Source organism: Pygoscelis adeliae, unplaced genomic scaffold, assembly GCF_000699105.1.
Source record: "Pygoscelis adeliae isolate BGI_AS28 unplaced genomic scaffold, ASM69910v1 Scaffold172, whole genome shotgun sequence".
NCBI lineage: Eukaryota > Metazoa > Chordata > Aves > Sphenisciformes > Spheniscidae > Pygoscelis > Pygoscelis adeliae.
In genome coordinates, this window is record NW_008824338.1 from 1,045,638 (window position 1) to 1,066,666 (window position 21,029).

Sequence of the window (21,029 nt, forward strand, 5' to 3'; positions counted from 1 at the left end):
AGTGATTTATGCCTCCCTACTTTAGACTGGAGTGAATTAGCATTTAATCAGGTTGTTCTTTTACTTGTCATCCCTAGCATAAAGTGATATACGCAAGAAACACTCCACAGGGTGATAATAACCCAGATTGGGTCTGTAATATTGATTTTATACATGTAGTGAAGCTTTGCATGCCACAAGAACATAATATGCACTTTTGCTGCCAAATTTTCCCCTTGGGCCAGATTTGGACTCTCTGCACTGGTCACAAGAGGAGCTTTGAAAGTGCGTTGTCTGTAGTAATGAGCTGTCCTGGGATAAACTGCAATTCTGACATAAGGCTTCCTCCACTACAGTAATCCCATTGTGGAGTTGTCCCAAAAGTATATTGCTGGATGCCTGGTTACGTGCACGTTTTTTGCTGCTAGAGAAGATTCTACTTTTTCATTTTTTAAGGTATAACTTAGTACGCAAATATGAGAGTTTACCGATGCAAAACATGAAGCAGACATAAGGAAATGACTCATGTTTAGTTAGTACTCTTGGGGAAAAAGACATTTTTAAAAACTTGGTAGTGGAGATTATTCTGTCATTGTGATATTACTCTGAGATAGAACTTCATGTATACCTTTATACATGCAAGACGGGTTTTGATTTGTATTGATTCCTTCGTTAGCTTAAATACTAAAAGTCAGTTATTAGAACCAGAAGTTCAGATCGTTGCTGTCTATGACATGTTATACTGTGTGGGAGATGCAGGAGTAGAATAATCATCTCATTCCTGAATGATATAGTCAGCTGAGAACTCTTTGTTATATGTGGAATGGTAGGATTCCCTTCCTGCTCCTTTGTGCCTCATTTTCAGTGTGTTTACATTGGGATTCATTTGCCAATGTTTGTCTGCACTGAATTTCATATGCCATTACTGTTATCTAAAGTGAACTTTACGTGATGTCTGAAGGCTTTATTTTTTCATGCTTGGTTATAAGTATTTTTTTTTTCATGTAATTGTATTTTCTTAGACCCGAACAAGACCATAAGTTATTAAATACAGAAGGCTGAACTTCCTTTTTTTGCTATTCCACATAAAGCGTTGAAGTATTTTTGCTGATATGTTGACAAGGAAGAACAGCAGCATTCTTAAGGCGGTTATATGTCAATATTCATTTGCTGATAATTAGAGAAATGTATACTTGGTATATTGCTTGAGTATAACGTCTCTTAGCTGTTTATATAAAAAACTAAGACCCAGTGTGTTATTTTAAATATATTACAGATGGGCTGGAAAATGTACAGCAAAAGAAAATCTTTAAAGAGAATAAGGAAAGGACACAACAGAGAAAAGAGCCATGTCCTGCTGATTCGGTAGAATCTCTGATGGCAGAAATGCCGTTTGTCGACACAGATATTGAAGATGAATTTGTTAGTAAGTATATTAAACAGAAGTAGTGTGGAAGCATAGACACATCACACACTCAGTTCTTGGTCCTGCCTGTTGGCATGTACAAGTGGGCTGTGCACGTGGAACAGAGTCTCCCTGTGAACAGGATCCAGTCCAGAGCCTCTTATTGGTACGCAGTCCTGCAAATACTGGAGCGTATTAAAAAATTTACCATTTTGTGATCCATTGCAGCAATGAGTCACAGAATAAAGACATCTCGTATGTCAATTCACATTACTGTATATGAGCTTCTCATGTGGTGGCTTTTATGAGCCGTCTTCCAATGTGTGTATTCCCAGCATGTGGCTATAAGTGCACCTCTAATTGGACAGTGGATGTCTGCAGCCTGGTCAGCTTATGGGTATGTATCAGGCCACATGGTGGGAGAGGATCTGCAAAGTCTTGAGGAAATAAGCTGGGGGAAAAATTATTTATGATGCAAAGGAAGAATTGAGGACATGCACTTTTCTTTCGCTATCTATGTTGGAAGGGGTCTTTGGGAAAGGAGGAGGTAGAGAGTAGATCTGGCTTGGATTAAATTTTCTTCTGGGCTGGGTTTGGTCCTTGAACTATAGGTTGGCCAGTCCTAGCCTAATACAGCCTTTAATAATCCTATGTATTATCTTGTTTTATATTTCAAAATGCAGCGTGCATGGGATTTTTGAATCTTAATATTGGTGCTTTTGCTCTAAAGTCACATCCATGTTCAAGTGAAGACAATTTGCAGGCCTATTCCACTGCAGTGTGAGTTGGCTAAATGAAACACAGCAGTTTGGAAGCTGCGTGTCTATGTTAGCAGCTTATAAGCCCTGCTTAGAGGTGCAGGCTGTTAGTTCAAGTGTGGTCCTCTACTTGTGTGACTACATTAATTCAGGTTGGAGTAGGATCCCAATCAGACAGTTCAGAGCATGGGCAGATCAGATGACTGGGAAGACATGCTCCAGTCAGTTGACTGAAGTCCAGCTCCTGTTGGCATGATATTAAGTACGTCTTTGTTTTGATTTGTCTGTATGCTGAAAGTAATTTTTTTTTTCTCTTCAGTGCATGCAACCTCTGAAATAAATATAAAAAAGAAAAGGAAGAGGACTACTGGAAGGGAAATTGAAGAAGGCAGCGAGAGAAAGAAGAAAAAGAAAAAACAGTATCAGCCGAATTATTTTGTTTCTCTTCCAATTACTAATCCAGAGGTGATATTCTTTATTATACTGATTTGGTATAATGAGAATTACTTCAATAGCTGCATGTGTTTATAAGAAGACCAGTATTTGGTCTTGAGCAAAATATTTTTTTTCAGGTATTTTTAAAGGAACATTAGCAGCCATTCAAAGAGTAACTTTATTTTATGTAACATTTTTGTGAATAAAATTGCGCATCTGGAAAAGACTAGAGGAAAAATATTTATCTTTTTATGCATTTTGTCAGTCTTATGGATTTGATGTTATTTTGACTGAAGCTGGCTTAAATTTCCCCTCTGTACTGTTCCAGTATTGCTTATTTTGTCATTCACTTAGAATAAGGAAGAGAGACATTCTTACTTAATTTAATAAAATCCCTAGCAATATTTTTAGCTCTCCTTATAGATAGGAATTTAAATTTGGATCTGTTGCTGTTTTAACAAGGCAGCTTGTAGTTTTACATTTTCCAGTAAAATTGATCATCTTATTTAAAATTCAAACAACCTATTGTTTTAGTGAAATGTTCAAATGGATTCAAGAAGTGCAGAGAGCTCTTTAAGAAGACATATTTTCTTGTAGTTAGCATGTGTTGTCTCGTTTAGACAGTGAATGAGAATAATTTCTTACATGCTGTGGGATGTCTCTGATACAGCTTTGACACCTTTTGTGTCTGCAAACAAGGAAAGTAGGTGCATTATGTTTAAAAAGTTAAACCCAACAGTTTACCACCATTTCCAAATCTAGGTTTATTTTTTGATACCAGGAGCTATCTCAGGTGAATTTTCTATCTGTACTAGCTGTTCTCTGAGAAAGTCAAAGATTAAGAGAATCCGAAATGAAAATAAACCAAAGTAGGTTTGAAAATTACAGTGCAATCTTTGATTCTCCAAAATATACTATGTGAAGAAGAGATTGTAGAGGCTGGTTTTATAAGATCCAGGATAGCCTGACACAAATGTTGTGGGAGATCTTTTGTGCCATCTTACTCTGAAATATAGAATCATAGAATCATAGAAAAGGTTGGAAAAGGTCATCAAGTCCAACTGTCAACCCAACACCACCATGCCCACTAAACCATGTCCCTAAAAAGATCTTTTCTTCCTGTCTGTTCCGTGATTTAACAAGTGCAGGAATAACGTAGGGGTTATATAATCTGATAATTAAGAATTCCTCCTCACGATTGTTGTTGTATTGAATGGCTGGTTGAGTGGAAAAGTCTTAACTATGCATGCTTTTTTATATGTCATGTATTCAGTCTTATATCATTTACAGAGGTAAGGGAACAACTATATTAAAATCTCAGAGCATTTGGGAATTCCAGGACTTTGCCAGAAAGTTTTGTTTATGCTTGCCTTAGATGTAGAGTTGTTCTGAAAGTAGAAAGTACATGTTGGAATTTGTATAGGCAACATTAGCCAAAATTTAGACTTAAGACACCTGGTTTCTTGATAGCCAGAGGGTATCTGGTAATTACTGGTAGTATTTCAGTTAGTAATGAGAGACCTTTCTTTTTTTGAGGATCTGATTTTATTCTAGTGACGTGTTTTAGGCATTAGTACTCTTTCTTCATATTTCATGTAGTATTTTAAGCTTTACACAGAGAACCATTTTGTAATAAGGGATATTTCTGGAACATTTAATGAACTGTTCCTCTTGGAAATTAAACAGTTTCCTCGTTTTCATTTTAATTATGTTTTGAATCTTCAGAAATCAAATGTGGTGTTCCATTAATTTTGAATTTATATTGATCTTTGCATTATTACTTGTGCAAAAATAGTTAAATGGATGTTTACCTTTGTATCCTTTTCTGTTTTTTTTTTTAAGTTATGTTTCATCTGGTGTGTTATCACTTGGTAGGTTGACTAACCTTTCAGGGTCCTCCAGTCTTGATTATGATTATAATTAATCTGCTAAATCTTTAAAGCTTACAACCTTTGTATTCACTGTCTAGTAGTATCCTTGCAATAAGCAAAAGTAAGTTATTTTATTACTCTTCAGAATAACATATACCAAGTAATGGGAGAGGGGACCTTGAAATCAGTATCTGAGGCCTTATTTTGGAGCACTTTTAAAAATAACCTGAGAGGGGGGAATATGATTTGCCTTGAGACATTTCTTTTAGTTAAATTGGAGATCTCAAGTTAAAAGAAGTAGTCAGCATGATAGCAGTTGAAATGTAACATAAAACTTTGTAAGGAAATGTAAATAGCAGGTTAAATAGCAATTTAAAGTTTTTATTTATGCAGTGGCTCATAACTAGTTATACAGAGATGTAGGAAGAGTCCTGGTTCGCTTAATTAAAATTCAGTGCACTCAACTGTTAATTGCACCTTAGATTTATTGAAGAAAACAGAACGAACCTGAACTTATATTATGCATTGTGATGGCACAGCTATGCTACAGCTGTTGTGTTACGTTTTGATCACGTAACTTCTGCGAAAACAAAAATAAATTCCTGAAATTCATAAAAATGTACTTGAAAACTTTTTTTCTTCTCTCCAAATAGTGTAGGTTGTGTAGAATGCTGTCATTTAGCCAGAGAGAGAGAAAACGTGCTCTTCTTTCTATTTTGCCTTTATCAAAAAGGCAGCTCATTTCATACTTTCCTGGTGGGTTCAGCAATAGCTTGTCTATGGAACTGCTAAGAGGCCATCTTTGGAATTAATCCTGTTCCAAAGGTGTATTATTCGTTAGGTTTTTAGCTTGGTTTCCTAATGAAGTTTATACAGGTGTGAGCCTGCCTATCTGTTTGCCTTGTTATAACCCCGTTGGGTTTTTGTGGGTTTTGAACCTGCTGTGGGTTTTCAACTTGTTGTCCAAATTTGGATAAAAAAATTGACATCTTGGAAGTACTAATTTCCTACAATTTTGGGGGAATTGGTACTTGCGTAAAAGAGCGAGCCTTGAAAGAACACGCTTGTGTTGAAGACTGTAGCGCGAGTGTGGAAATTAACTGTTCTTCTAGACCTGCCAGCTGACGAATGAATATCTGCATGTTTGTTAGCCAGTCAACCCTTTATAGCTGAAAATCAGCCACAGCATGTGCTGCTTCTTGCCCAAGCCAGAACTGAACTATATGAGGGAGCTGGAGGTGGTTTAGGACATGAGCAGGAAGGGACTCGGAAGTACTACTGAAGGAAACTATATGGCTAAGGGGATGTGGGGTATTGGCTGCTAATCTGAATGCTGGATAAGATTGATCTTTTTCAGAGGTAGGATGGTCTTACCTGTATGATAACACAGTTCCACACCTGTCTTCTGTATTCTGAAGGCCTTGTACACTTACATTTATACTTTTTTTTTCTTTGCCAGCTCTCAGGTGGAAATTAAATTTAGAAGCAGTAGTTGAAAATGGAATAAAATTGTAATTCATATGATAGGTGATTTCATTTTTGAGTTTTTTTTTTTTTTCTTTATGGGGATAACTGCATTTGCTTTAGTTTATAAACTTAAGTAATTATGCAGTCAATACATTGTAATTACCAGGGATTATGTTTACCAGTTTTTTGCTTAAATGTGGGTTAAATTTCTCCTACATCTGAGACAATAAATGTGTTATTTATCCAGGATAAGATCAGTTCTGACATATAAAGGAAGATGGTCTTATTACAACATGATGTATGATCAAAATTTTGGTGCATTTTGGTTTCTTCATATGTCTTACACTACCTAAGACACTTGTGGTTTTGTAGATGCTATATCACCTTTTTCTGGCAAGTGACTTTTACCTTCCTTCCTCCTCCCTACCCTCCCTAGAGTTGGTTCCTTTCAGTTATAATTTGGTTTTATTTATATAGCACTACTAGATATCTATGGCACATTACGTAAAACTCCTGCATGGCAAAACTCATCTTAAGAAATTCGGTCAGAAAAGTACTGACCACTCCCACTAGATTGTGTTTTTTCAGGAAATTTATGTGTTCCTTACGATTAACAGAGCTACCAAAATATATCAAGGCTGATTTGTCTGTAATGTCTTTGCTTACCATGCTTTATTTCTCACTTACAAAGTGAGAAATAACTCACTTTGTCAGATGGCCAAGGTTATTGGATATGATTTGATTTCCACCAACATAGTCAAGAATTGTTGCAGATTTGTTTTTGGGGGGTTTGGTGTGGGTTTTTTTTTTTTTTAATCACTGCAATACAACTATCATAATGGCAAGCACAGTAAACATTTTGGATACAATTTATAAAGCATGTATAACCATACAAATAATTTTCAATGAAGAAAATGTAATTCAAATAATTTTAAAGAAAAAGACTGATGAAGTTAGAACTGTATACATGTTGTATGGAAATTCATTAAAATATGCTTGAAGAGAGTATATAAATTATATCTGTCTATTGGACAGTATAATCAGAATTGTAAATCGGATATCCCTACAAATTATTTACTGAATATTCCTGTTTTGTATGTGCCCGATCCTGCAAAGATCTCTTTCTTTTTCCAGACACTTGTCTGCTCATAGCAACATACAAGTTTAGCAAAGCGGGTAGAGAAAGTCCTTGAAGAAGCCTTTTATTTGGATTACTGGCAGTGTAAAACTGGATGATCTTAATCTGCTTCAGACATTTATCATACTTACGGAAGCAAACTCCTATTAAGATGTGATGGGGAGTGTCCAGTGATTTATTAATCACTCCATTCGTACCCACTTTGAGCTTACTCGGGTCAATTAGCACAGCTTTGTCAGAAGATAAAATTTTCTTCTGCTAGAATGGTTTTTACATAAACATTTGATTTCAGTTTGTGTGCTTTCTTGTTTACTTGCATGATGGGATACAGTAATTGTGATGGCTAACTGTTGTTTCTGTGTCGGTCTTTCTTCCCAGATTACTGGCAATATTCAGGCTGTCCAAGATGCAGTAACACAAAAGGATCAAAGGCTTTCCAAAGCGATGGTTCACGCTGGCTCATTGCATGTCACCATGTTAGTGATGCATTTATCCAACAAAGAAGAAATTAGCATGTAGGTATTTGGTGCTAAATTAAATGTTTAATATGTACATATGTACATATGTACAAATATTTTTGCTGGAGGAGTTCATAAAAAGACTGGAAGGGGTAACTGATGCTTATTTTTTGTTAGCCCTGAATTACTAGGGTTACTGAACATTTAATTCATGTCGTTCTTAAAATGCTAATCTTAACATTAGCCATTTTCATAACTTATGGTATGTCATGAGCTCTGAACAAAGTATGCTATTTTCCCTTGCATTTTTCATACTGTGTGCTGAACTTGCATGCACAAATCTCATGTTTGCTAAAGTAACTATTTTAAAACAATGTTTTGATATAGGGAACACTGAACAGATTAACAGGGGAATTTTCAGAATTTCATAGCTTAGCAAATGTTATAAGCCAAATTAGTAAATGTCACCAAAAGACTTCAATAAAGTAAACCTTAGCTCCAAGCTAATGCCTCATGCAGTTACAGGGTTTTTTAATGTCCCTAAATGAATTTATTATACTCAAAATTTAAGTACACTAAAAGAGAGGTGGCTATTAGGTCTTATCAAAAGTGTAATTTTTGTGTTGCTTCAGTGATATAGCTGATTTTTTTGGTCATATAAAAGGTGGAAAAGTTGTGGAAAGGCGTATGTATTATACAATGACGTCGTGTCTAAGTGTTAGATGCAACTACTTGCTTTATAAAAATGCAGTTCTTTGGTGTTTTTTACTGTTTATCACATGTACTGCTATCTGACAAGCCTACTTTAACATACAAGTTCAGTGGTTAATACAAAGATGTTCAGACTTTTAAGTCTATTTATACAGCTGTAATTTATGAATGTTCAGAATAACAATTTGTGTGTCTAGCTGTGATTTTGACTTGAAATGGAAGCATACATTGTATTTTATAATCCTGCTTTACACAGACATTCTCAACAGTTTCTATTTAGGTGCGGTGCCCGATGGCCTGCATATGCTGTGTCTCTATATTTGCACATTGTAAGTGCAGAATTGAGATTGCAAACACTTTGGTAACTGTAACAGAGTATTATGTAATATGCTGATAAATGGCCTACTGGCATTATATGAACATCTGGGAATCCTCCACTGCTTATGTGTCAATTTTGTAGTGAATTGCTAATGAATCAAAATTCATCAGATCCTTATAATTCTGTGAAAGAGAAGACTCACGGTTTCATCTCCCCCAGATGAGTTCTTTCAGGGGCCCTCTCATCTCTCTCTCTCCCTTACTGGTTTTCTCTGCAGTATTAGCAGGCATGCGACCCAGGTACTGAATTATCTAGATCGAATAATGAATAAGTGCAGTGAGACATTGCTTTGGTTATGGTAATACAGTTACAAAATAATGTGTCTAATAAGTGTGTGTTGAATAATTTTTCCCCCCGAAGGTTTGGCTGTTAAAGTGCAGATTGCTCATGAGAAAGCGAGAATAATCCAAGATAGAATGTAGGAACCATTTGGTAGTCAAGGGCATGTTTCTAATAAGTAGAAGTATTTTGGCTAAAAACATTTAACACACCTAAAAATAATGAGATATCAGTATATCTAAATCAATTGCCCTGCTGGTATTTCACACTTGTTTCCTTGAATGCTATATCCTTGAGGCCTCTACACTCTTACCTCTCCTGTGAGGTTGCGAGTCTGTCAGCATCCTTGTCTCCAACAGTCTGATCTAAAGGGAAAGGAACAGGTAGCCAGGAACAGAGAACAGAAAGGAAAGCAAAGGATACTAGATCTGCTGGACTTCCTCTCCTTTCCATGTGCCTTTTGTCTCCTGGAGTAGGCACACCAGCTTCCTCCTGCCCTGGTTGATGAGCAAACTGTGGTAGCACCTGAAAATCAGTGAGAACAACCACTGACTGCGTGTGCAAGATTTTTTTGAAAAGGTTTGAAGTGTGAACTTTTTAAAAAGGGAATGTGAGAGGATATCTCAAAGGCAAGTATGCCTCCTCATGAATATTTTTTAGAGTCCTAAACTGTATATCAAAACAAAGTATCTTCTGCTACTCTTTGAGCTGCTTCTCAGCTCTCACTGTCCAACTGCCACCCAAGCACGCACTTACGGAGTTCTTCTCTGCCTCTCCCAGCAGAACTCCACAGTCCAGGCACCCAGGAGCTGTCCTCTAGTCAGCAGCAGCTTCCCCAGTGATTCACCCCTTCCCTGGCCAGATGCCTCCTACAGGTATCTAGCTCAGCTATCCTCAGGTATTCTAGATTGCATTTTTTATTATATGGGATTCTTTTTTTTTTTTTTCCATAACTGATGTTTCCTGTTTAATCTTTTGGGAGAACTTGAAGAGTAAAAAGTTGAATTTTCCTTTCTTTGGTTCACCAATTTTTGATACCAGGTTAATGGAAAGAAGCCAAGATCCCGGCTGGCAAAAGAACCTGTGTGTAATGTAGGGTGAGAGTAATCCCTCAAACAAAGTGCAGCTAGTCAGCTGGGCATCTGAGAGTTCATAGATCCTTAGGTTTGGATCCATTAAGTTACTTAGATATCTACAGTTTTTCGACTGTGTTTGCACAGTAGTGCCTCTGTCTATACAGAAATGAAATGTGTTGAACGCCATTTGAAGTCAAAACGCGTGATAAGAATGTGCTAAACATAACATTCAATTCAGCACAAAGCCCTTTGTATGGTATTTTAGTACATACAGCTTTCACCCTGAAAATGGAAGATCTGTATTCTAGGCTGCTCTTTCTAAGGGAATCCAGACCTGCAGTTCCCATGTGAGTTTCCTAACTGGTTGGCCGTGATCTAGCCTTCATGAATGCACTTTACATCTCTTTTTGTAGGACTATATGAAATCACGAATGTGAGATTTTAAAAACCATAAAGAAAGCAAGCAAGCAAGAGTCATGACAGCACTCCCTTCAAGCAAAGGAGTTCTAGTCCATGCTAACTGTCTGCATAGTCATGGGCTCAGGTACTAGAAATCAGGATGCCTGCCTTTGCAGTAAATGCCTTCATTACCAGACTATAGTGTCAAGTTCTTCTTGCTTGTTATTTGTCAAAGACCCTGTGAATCTAACCTTTTCATTATAAATACGAGAGCTGAAAGGATTCAGTCTGCCTTTTTTTTGCAAGGTTGCTTTTTCTAACAAGTAATGAAAATTAACAATTCAGAAATTTCTAAAAAGAAACTACATCAACTTTAAGTGCTATAATATTTACATTACAGCAATATAGAAAAAAAAATGGGCACTGCTTCTATAATCCTAGTTTGTATTGACTTAGAATATGCTGCTTAATTCTTTTTTTTTATTTCCTTTCTCCACTTTGGAGCAAAATGCTTGTAAAGTTTTTTGTTATCCCCGTGGGTTAGTTGCACTGAGTGTAACTACTATTTGGCATTGTAAATAGTATTTGGTATGGAATAACAAGAAAATAACCACTGTTGTGTTTGTTGCTGTTGACTTCAGTGGAAATGTTTGTCCTTGTGCATTATTCTTACAAAGCAATTGTTAGATGTTATAAAGTGATCGATAGAATACGAAAATACAAAATATGCTAGAGCGAGATGACAACTATTTTTCTAAATACTTTAGTGTTTACAAGATTATATATGAAAGAAAAAGTAGAACTAAATCTTCAGTGACACAGTGCTAAACTGAAAACACACTGTGCTGTTTGAATTGACCTTTCATAGACCTCATCAGGTAGAGTTGAGCTGGTCAGTGAGTTCTGTAGCACACCCTACAGTATGGAAATATAAATCTTTGTTCAGCTGGGGAACAGAGCTTTCCGTGACTGTCTGTGTACCAGTTCTCAGATGCAAAAAATCTGGAGATGGGTTTTAGGTATGTGTATGATTCACTACGTGAAAGCCCGCTGCAATCTTTGACACAGTGTATTTGAAATATCTGTACCTGTTTTTGAACAATTTTCAGGTTCACGTTGGTAAATAAATCTACACATGATTACCTGTGAAGTAACCTGACAGGTATAATTGGTATTCTGATGGTGTTTTTGAAAGGTCTTGAAGTACAGCACATATGGAAGACATAGGAACAGGCTTGTCTAATGGTGCTTAACGGGTAGGTAAGTGGCAGAGACTACACTCAAAGAAAAATATCTTTGCCAAGGAACAAGTAATGGCATTGTTGTTTAAAGTGGTTATATAGGAGCTAAAGTACTTCTAGGTTGTAGATTAAAGCCCTATAAAAAACCCACAGGAGGACTATATCAATCAAGGATATTTTGTCATGTAATCAACCTTAACGTCTTTCTTAACCTGGCCTACATTTTAATTAAATGCATAGTTCTCATAAGAGTCCATCTTGTTAAACACAGTGGAAACGTGTGTGGAGTTGTTTGCAATTGTACAGGCTTAAAGAATGTAATTTAGCCTACTTTAGAAATCACGGTGGTGGCTTTCATCCAACTAGGACATAAAAAGTAAAATAAACTCTCTTGAGAGTTTTTAACCTGTCACTGCCATCTAGCGTTTATAAAGTCAATGTCGGTTTAGTGAAAAGTTTAAATTCAGTTTCGTTGAATAGAATTAAAAACTGTGAGCATGTGAGAGATCTTTCAGAAGACACTAAGAATGTTTATATAGTTTTTGTTTAGCATGTGAATCACTTCAAGTGCAGGTCAAAATAAATATTTCATGTAATTGTACGTGGACTTAATATGGCTAATTAAAATTATTGTTAATAGGTTACCAGGTTTGTTCCTGTTACATGTAGATTATGTGTGCATGCTACTTATCTCTTAAAGAAAGTAAGCATCAATTTAGATAGTACTTCTTTTAATAACAGTTCTCAATGAGCTTAACAGTAATTTCCATATAATTTTATCATTTTATATATATATATAAAATGTCACTAACCTCTGTTTATAATATTAAGTAACACTCTGTAGTAACTTTGAATGAAGCAGAATCTTATCAGTGTTCAGTTGAGCTATCAGGAGATGAAAAAAGTGAATTCATTTAAGAATGGAAAACCAAATGCTTCCGAGTAAGCATCTTATTTAAATGGGATGCACAGAGTAATAGAGACACTATCATCTTAATATCTAGTCACCTTGAAGACTGAGAGAAACTCTTTTGAGGAATTACACCTGCTGCTAGGTCTGCCTTATTAATTTCTGTGGTTTTACAGCAGGGTGTATGAACCAGTTTACTTTTACAAAATGGTAATAATAATACTGACTGCGTAGATAGGAAGTAGTGCAAAAGTACCTGAGTAGATAATAAATTGATACTAATAAAGCTTTGTGAGATTTTTGGATAGAATGATTAATAGCAGTGTAAACAGTATTAATATATTTGACTTTCACATAGATATTTTCATTCCTCTTGACAGAGCAGTTGGTGCTCTTTCAGACAGCAAGGATTTTGTAGAAGATCTCCTGAAAGGAAAAACTGTGGATTTGTCTTTTCAAGGAATTGATCACTTCAAAAATGAAGTCGGATTTGTGAAGTTGGCAGAAAATGATCATACAGCTATACTTACGAAAATAGCAGGTACAACTTGTCAATCTAGTTTAAGTGCTTTAAAGACTTTTTGACAACCTAGATGAGAGTGGAGCACAAAGGTAAGTTGGTGCTAATTTAGTCAACATTAATTTACCTTTAACAACTGCAAAGGCTACATGACGAATTTCTCAGCATAGTTCGAAAGGATATTAATGAATTACAGATAGTACTGTTCTCTGATACCTTTTTATTTAGTGTACGTAAAAAATGTAGTGCAGGTTTGTAGATGGATATAAAGACTCCATTCAACTTTGTTTTGGTCTGAATACTGTCTGCTGTTTTTCAGCTGATATTTATACCCCTATCAATTTGTGTATTCATACTTACTGACTTTAAGAGCTGTATCTTTGATACATCTTACCTGACTTGCAGAATTACATAGTTCTCTCCTTTGTGTTCATGCTGAGTAGAGCACTGAGAGACAGTGACATTCTTTCCTCTTCTGTGGTCTGGGGAGTCTTTTAAGTTTTGTATTTCTTATATATATACACATATCACTCTTAAATCTCAGTGAATTAACTGTAACTTACCATATATACATGTATAAATGCATATATACATATATGTGTGTGTGTATATGTATGTGTATATATGTACTTTATACATACACTTCCATTTATGTATGAAGTAAAATCTGGACTTTCTCTACACTCCTGGAGGATAATGGTAATTCAGGAGAAGGACATGACTCATCTGCCAGAGGAATGGAGTTGGATTTCATGCTGCTTTAGCCTGAAATTTTTTTTGGAGCAGTTGTGGAACCAGTCTGTGGCTTGTTCAATGTTAATTGCCTTCCTTTAGCAATTAGGAAGTTACTGAAAGATGTGACAGGTACATGCTACTATGCATGTGCACCCACATGTTCACTTCAAGAGCGAAACTCTCAGTTCTGTCTTAACAGTGGAGCTAGGCCACTGCCTTTACCAGTCAGATAAAATGCATCCAAAGATACAGTTCAAGTCAGTAGGAATATATAAATTAAAAGGAGTGGAAATACTAGCTGAGAAACAGCAGTCACTACCTAGACCAAAACAAGGTAGAGTGGAGTTTTTTATCTGTCTGTGAGTCTATACTTAAACTATGTTGTTTACAGATACTAAATAAAAATTCTCAGAGAACAGTACTGTCTGTAATTCATTGGTGTCCTTTAAAACTATCCCGGCAATTCCAACTATTCCTTGGAAAGACTCTTTTAAAGAGTTTTTCAGTATTGATGAATTATCTTTTGTGCTCTGAGGAATGTGAGGTCACATCATTTTTTAGTAGTGCAATAGCCCATATAGGACATTTTGCAGAGTAGCAAAGACTGCTGCTGTCACGCTACCTCTTTGCAGTCCAATACAGAGAAAAAATGGAAAAAGTCTGTATTAATACAGTGCTTTCTCTAGCAATTCATTAGTTTAATTTCTGAAGTGCCTTTAGAAAATATTTAGTATTTTTTAACTTACATTTTAAAGAAAGGTTGAATAGAAGACTGTGAGCTTTTCAGCTTACCAGATTGCTTATGCTGTTATTGGTCAGTGCTTTATTATTTTAAGCAGTGCTTGATAGAGAAGTATTTCTGATATTCAGTATGGGAGAAATTGAACAGTACGTACAGTTCTAGAGAGGCTTCGGTTGTCAAATAATCCCATAACTATTTCAAAGTTTGAATCTACCAAGTATTTCTTCAGTCCTTTGGATGATATGCTTCCTCATCCTTGTCTTGAGTTTGTCTTTAGATTTCTTTTAAAGGTGACAGAATATTTTATGTATGCTGTTTTAGAAACAGCGAGATAATTTATAAACCAAGTTCCCTTCCAATACCTCTTGTGAAAGGAGATGAATGGTTTCTGTTAGTAACAGTAACTTTTGATTTTGAGAAGTTTATAGTTAATTATTACGAACTCCAAAATAATTGAAGTTGCTAGACATGGAAAGCCAAATACCTTTTAACTACAGGAAATAAATTTGTTATGAGTGATTTTCTACACTATTGGGTTTGCGTGGCAAGGTTTTGGTAGTGGGGGGGCTACATGGGTGACTTCTGTGAGAAGCTGCTAGAAGCTTCCCCCATGTCCGATAGAGCCAATGCCAGCCAGCTCCAAAGACAGACCTGCCGCTGGCCAAGGCCGAGCCAATCAGCAACGGTGGTAGCTCCTCTGTGATAACATATTTAAGAAGGGGAAAAAAACTGCTGGGCAAAAACAGCAGCCAGAGAGAGGAGTGAGAATATGTGAAAGAAACAATTCTGCAGACACCAAGGTCAGTGAAGGAGGAGGGGAAGGAGGTGGTCCAGGTGCTGGAGCAGAGATTCCCCTGCAGCCCGTGGTGAAGACCATGGTGAGGCAGGCTGTCCCCTTGCAGCTCATGGAGGTTAACAGTGGAGCAGATATCTTACCTGCAGCCCGGAGAGGACCCCACGCCGGAGCAGGTGGATGTGCCCGAAGGAGGCTGTGACCCCGTGGGAAGCCTGGGCTGGAGCAGGCTCCTGGGGGGCCCCGTGGACCTATGGAGGAGGGGAGAGAGGAGCCCATGCTGGAGCAGGTTTGGTGGCAGGACTTGTGACCCTGTGGGGGACCCATGCTGGAGCAGTTCATGAAGAACTGCAGCCTCTGGAAAGGACTCACATTGGAGAAGTTCATGGAGGGCTGTCTCCCGTGGGAGGGAACCCACACTGGAGCAGGGGAAGAGTGTGAGGAGTCCTCCCCCTGAGGAGGAAGGAGCGTCAGAGACAACGTGTGATGAACTGACTGCAACCCCCATTCTCTGTTCGCCTGCACTACCTGGGGGGAGGAGGTAGAGAAAATTGGGAGTGAAGTTGAGTCCAGGAAGAAGGGAGGGGTGGGGGGAAGGTGTTTTAAGATTTAGGTTTTATTTCTCATTACCCTACTCTGATTTGATTGGTAATAAATTAATTTTCCCCAAGTCTGTTTTGCCCATGATGGTAATTGGTGAGTGGTCTCCCTGTCCTTATCTTGACCCACAAGCCTTTCATTATATTTTCTCTCCCTGTCCAGCTGAGGAGGGGGAGTGATAGAGCGGCTTGGTGGGGACCTGGCATCCAACCAGGGTCAATCCACCACAACATCTTAGACTAGTGAACCAGATTTTGATCAGAATTGGACAAGTAAAGATGAGATCAGCTTTCGACCTTTGTTTTTCAGTTTGACAGTCCTTCCTAGTAGATAAACTCAGTACAGTCAAATTTAGCAAACAAGCAAACCTATGTTTTCTTTGTAAAGCATAACTACTGATGCTCAGGGTGAGCATTCTTTGCTTATATTAGAATTACAGCTGTATATTATTATTTTCACTTAATACTGCTGTTTAGTAAAAATGTTTCTTATTTCAGTGCTTACTTTTGCCAACCAAATGGATCATTTCTTGGCCTTAGGCCTGTTGTTCAGTCTCTAGACTTACACAGTGATGTTTGTTTTGTCTGGACTTAGTTCTGAAACAGGGCAGAGAGCTGAACGTTACCAGAAGAAAATGGTAAAATGACTGAAAATGTTTAATGGGTATGACTTCAGGATATGCTATCTTAACATTTCTTAGTGAGTGTCATAACCGTAACTTCTGAATTGCTGCTGATTTCAGAGTATCTTTTTGTGCTTGTGTTCATGGAAGTGCTAAATTATTTCGTAATGGGTAACTTATAACTCATGAAAGCAAATTCAGTTTTTGTATTGATGCTTGTGCCAGAAAAAAATTTTTTAGGTCTGTAATTATGTAACACTGAAGATTATACAAGTGTGTTTCAAAAGTTAGCTTAGTTACATATTAAATTAGTGGAAAGGCCAAGTATGAGTAGGAAGAAAATGAATACACTAAATAGTTTCTACGTATGTCTTCATTAGATTAAATTGCAAAGAATTCAATATAAGTAACCTGATAAAAATAACCCAACAACACCATGCCCAATGTTCTTCAGGGCCCGGGACCTCCCCGTTAACCAGGACTGCTGATGGAAAGGCCAAGTATGAGTAGGAAGAAAATGAATACACTAAATAGTTTCTACGTATGTCTTCATTAGATTAAATTGCAAAGAATTCAATATAAGTAACCTGATAAAAATAGAAAATTTGTTATTACACAGATGTTCTTCAGGGCAGTGCAATTTGGAATGTGAAATAATATTAAACAAAAGAATCTATGTGAACTCTTCAGAACTGACAAGGTAAACAAGAGAGTCACTAGGATTCTCCCCCCTCCCCTAAGTGTATCACATGTATAATACCTTTAATGTAAGAGTACACTTACAGAGTTAATTGCAACACAGTTTAGTTTGCATGCAGTTTTTACAAAACATTAGCAGACAGTCCTCTAAGGGCCAAACCTCCTACTGAAGGTGTTGCATTTTGGGGAAAAGACCATGTAGTACTTTCTGGGCTGTACTTGACACAATGAATATACCTTCTAATGTAAAGAATCATATTAGCAGAAATGTGCTGTTGAGTTTATTTTCTGTAATACATTTCATATATTAATTCAAAACAGGGTGTCTGTCAAAATTATACCTAATATTCCTGCTCTGTGGATAGTATCCTGAATACACAATTTTAGAGAGACTGCTGGAAGAGAAAATACTGGAAACTTTTCTGCTGGGCTGCTGTTGTCAGGATCTGTGTGAAGATTGCTATCAGCTCTTCATATATACTGCTGTGAGGTTATATATGTTTGACAGAAATTAATTTTCACAAGTTTATTTTGGCTTCTAATACAGCTTGCCTGTGATATAACTTGTGTCCTTAGAAAACTGCAATTTTAAAACTGAAGCTGGCAGAAAGAAAAAAAATATACATTATTGCCTGCAGGATGTTAATCATTCTGTTGATGTCCATGGAACAGTAAAGAGAGATCACTTCTGTGTGTGTTTTAATTTATGGCGAGACCTAAGTTTAGTTTATTACAGAATTACTGTTTTGCTATTTCAAGATTATGTTTGGTTTCTGCTATGCTCTAAGGTGAATTTTGACTTCATGTGTTCTTTTGTGTTCTACATGGATGTTGAAGGAGAAATATTGCTAAGCAATAGAAAATACATGAAGTTAAATTAGCTTGTTGTCAGAGCCGATTTAGTTCCATAAATTACATGGAAATTTGTTTGATACCAATAATTTCTGAATGTGGTACAGCATTATAATGGTAAGTGCATGTCTGCTAATGCCAATGTAAACGTAAGTTTGCCAGAGACAAAAGTTCAGGAAAAGCAGAGCTAATGTGTATCTTCTGTTTGTTGTGATTTGCTAGTTATTTCCCAACAATCCATTAAAAGACATTAGCATCATGTAATTATCTACCAGGAATAGTGCTAAACTGTTATGACAGAAATTTGAGGTGGAGTGTCCAAGTCTTTTTAGAAATCCTGAGATAAAAGTGACATATACACTTACAGTGATTTTTAAAAAACTTCTTTTCACGTGCTTTGCTACACTACAGAGTATTTGAAGTACTAAGTGAATTTAGAAAAGGTAATGAATTGTTTGGCTTTGATTTTCATTTTGGTAATTATATTGTAAATGCTATTTGATGCCGATAGAAGTGAATAAGTGAATCCTGTTTTTTACCCACAAGACTTCCAGATTTTGGTTTTATGGATGAATGATGCATGTTATGGTCTGGCCATCAGAGGGAGCTTGTATTTTATGAACAAAAAAGTTACTCTTCTGTTTATGCAGATAACTATTTCATTTGCTTTTGGTCCTTTGTTTTTAAGAAATGTTGATTTGTTGGGTTAAATATTTTAATACAGTTAGGACTACACTAGACAGACATGTAGTACACCTAACTAGCTAACTTCAGTTTTCTAAAAATGACATTTAGTCTAATCTCACTAAATTGATTTTCCTAACAGTCCGTACTAGAGAGAGAGAAATGGAAAGCCGAGTCATACTGCCCATCTTCTCTAGGTACATTGCAGCTTTACTCAAGCATAAGCTGGCATTGCCACCATACCAAAGCAGTCCATCCCCTTTTGTTGTGCTGGAGATTTGTGCAGCCACATGGTGAATTCAACTGTGGTTAAATTAACGTTTTCGCCTTTGCCAGCTAATTTTTAACCTATTCAGTTTGCCAGTGCAGTTTACTGTATAGCTACATGACTGTCGGCACAAAAGATAGTAGCAGTGGCAGGCATGGAGCTGGAGAGGAACAGTCTGTTTTGGCAAGGATGGTGGTTTACGAGCTTCTTTAAAGATTATGAAACCACACGTTTAGTATCTATTTTAGGGTGAGTTACATTACCCTGACTTTGGAGAGCCTAGAGAAATAGTTTAATTCAGTTAATTTAGTTCACTTTAGTTCCAGATGGCTGAAGCTAAGATAAATGAATTTTGCCTCTTGTTAGTTATTCTTAAGTCATTTCACATGATGGAAAAATCGAGAACTCAGAACTGTTGTAATTTTCCATTAAAACAACTGATTTGTACGAAGTGAATAAAAAGCTGCTAGTCCAAATCCATAGCAGTTGCATTGAACATGTACTGCTGTGACATGTTAAGATTTTCTTCTAGTCCATGTGCCATTAGTTATAGTTCCTACTAATGTGTGTAGCAGAACTTTACTGGGATGTGTAGGAACTTGGCTCATCCACAGCAAGAAGAGAAGCATGCTTTAAAGTTGAAAGTGGCAGTGTTCTGCTGTCTCAAGAATATAATTATCTATGTCAGCAAATATATATATGCTGTATTGTGTGATGACTATAACCAGCAGAAAAAAAATCCAACAATTTTTTTGTTGATTTCATTACAAGAGCCAGGCACCTACCTGCTGATAGTACTTACTTACATCAAAGACTCATTCCAATAGACCTGAGCGTTGTTCACGCCTTTTGATATTACGTAGTTTTCTGCATGCAGCCTTTTCTAATTCAGCTTTGCACTACATGACAGTTTTCTTCGTTTTACGCCTCTTGACGAGACAAATGCTGACAACAAGGGCAATTTTCACATTTTAGTGAAAATAAACAGTTACTATTAAGGCCTAGTATAACACCAGTTAGTTTTATGAGCTTGTGCTTCTAACAGGTAATAGTTTGCTAACAAAATACAGTTTGCTCTGGAGCTCAACATTTATTGCATGGGAATATTAAATGCTGTGCTATTGCCAAATCTCTTAGCTCACCTTTTTGTGTGTCACATGACAAGTAGAAGAGGCTAAAGTAGATATGCAAGAGCAATAGGCTGGGACAGGGGCCTGGCTTTGGAGCACTGTATTGCAGTGCCTCTCCTGCTCTTTGACGCTACTACTCTTCACTCAGGGTCTTAAAATTTTGATCAACTGTGTGGAAGGAGTCAGAAAGAATGGAAAAAATCTTTTCAATTTGCTAAGAAAAATGTAATTTCGCTGTATAATGGCATTTGCAGCAAGGTACAGAGAGGGCAGATACAAGGGCAAGAATAAGGGTTTAGTAGAAAGGAAGTGGAGTTGTCCTGGTTTCGGCTGGGATAGAGTTAATTTCCTTCCTAGTAGCTGGTACAGTGCTGGGTTTTGGATTTAGGATGAGAATAATGTTGATAACACACCGATGTTTTAGCTGTTGCTAAGCAGTGCTTACACCAGTCAAGGGCTTTTCAGCTTCCCATGCTCTACCGACTGAGAAGGCTGGAGGTGCACAAGAAGCTGGGAGGGGGCACAGCCAGGACAGCTGACCCAAACTGGCCAAAGGGACATTCCATACCGTGTGACGTCATGCTCAGAACATAAACTGGGGGAAAGCTGGTCGGGGGGGGCCGCTGCTCGGGGACTGGCTGGGCATTGGTTGGTGGGTGGTGAGCAATTGCATTGTGCATCACTTGCTTTGTATATTCTTATTATTACTATTAGTATTAGTATTTTGGTTTATTTCAATTATTAAACTGTCTTTATCTCAACCCACGAGTTTTCTCACTTTTAGTCTTCCGATTCTCTCCCCCATCCCAGCGGGGGTGGGGAGTGAGCGGGCGGCTGTGTGGTGCTCAGTTGCCGACTGAGGTTAAACCATGACAGTC

General features: G+C 37.2%; 1 protein-coding gene across 5 annotated transcripts in view; it reads left to right on the forward strand.

Annotated features, from left to right (window-relative positions):
- The first annotated feature begins 1,260 nt into the window (after nt 1–1,260).
- Nucleotides 1,261–21,029, forward strand: part of AKAP7 (A kinase (PRKA) anchor protein 7) — a 98,226-nt gene continuing 78,457 nt past the window's right edge. For all 5 annotated transcript variants that reach the window (XR_663387.1, XR_663388.1, XM_009319048.1 and 2 more), the window contains exons 1-4: nt 1,261–1,405; nt 2,462–2,607; nt 7,432–7,568; nt 12,887–13,047. Coding sequence is in view for 3 of the 5 variants with exons in the window: in XM_009319048.1 (XP_009317323.1) it covers nt 1,357–1,405; nt 2,462–2,607; nt 7,432–7,568; nt 12,887–13,047 (493 nt within the window). In the remaining 2 variants the exon portion in view is untranslated. The remainder of the gene's footprint in view (nt 1,406–2,461; nt 2,608–7,431; nt 7,569–12,886; nt 13,048–21,029) is intronic.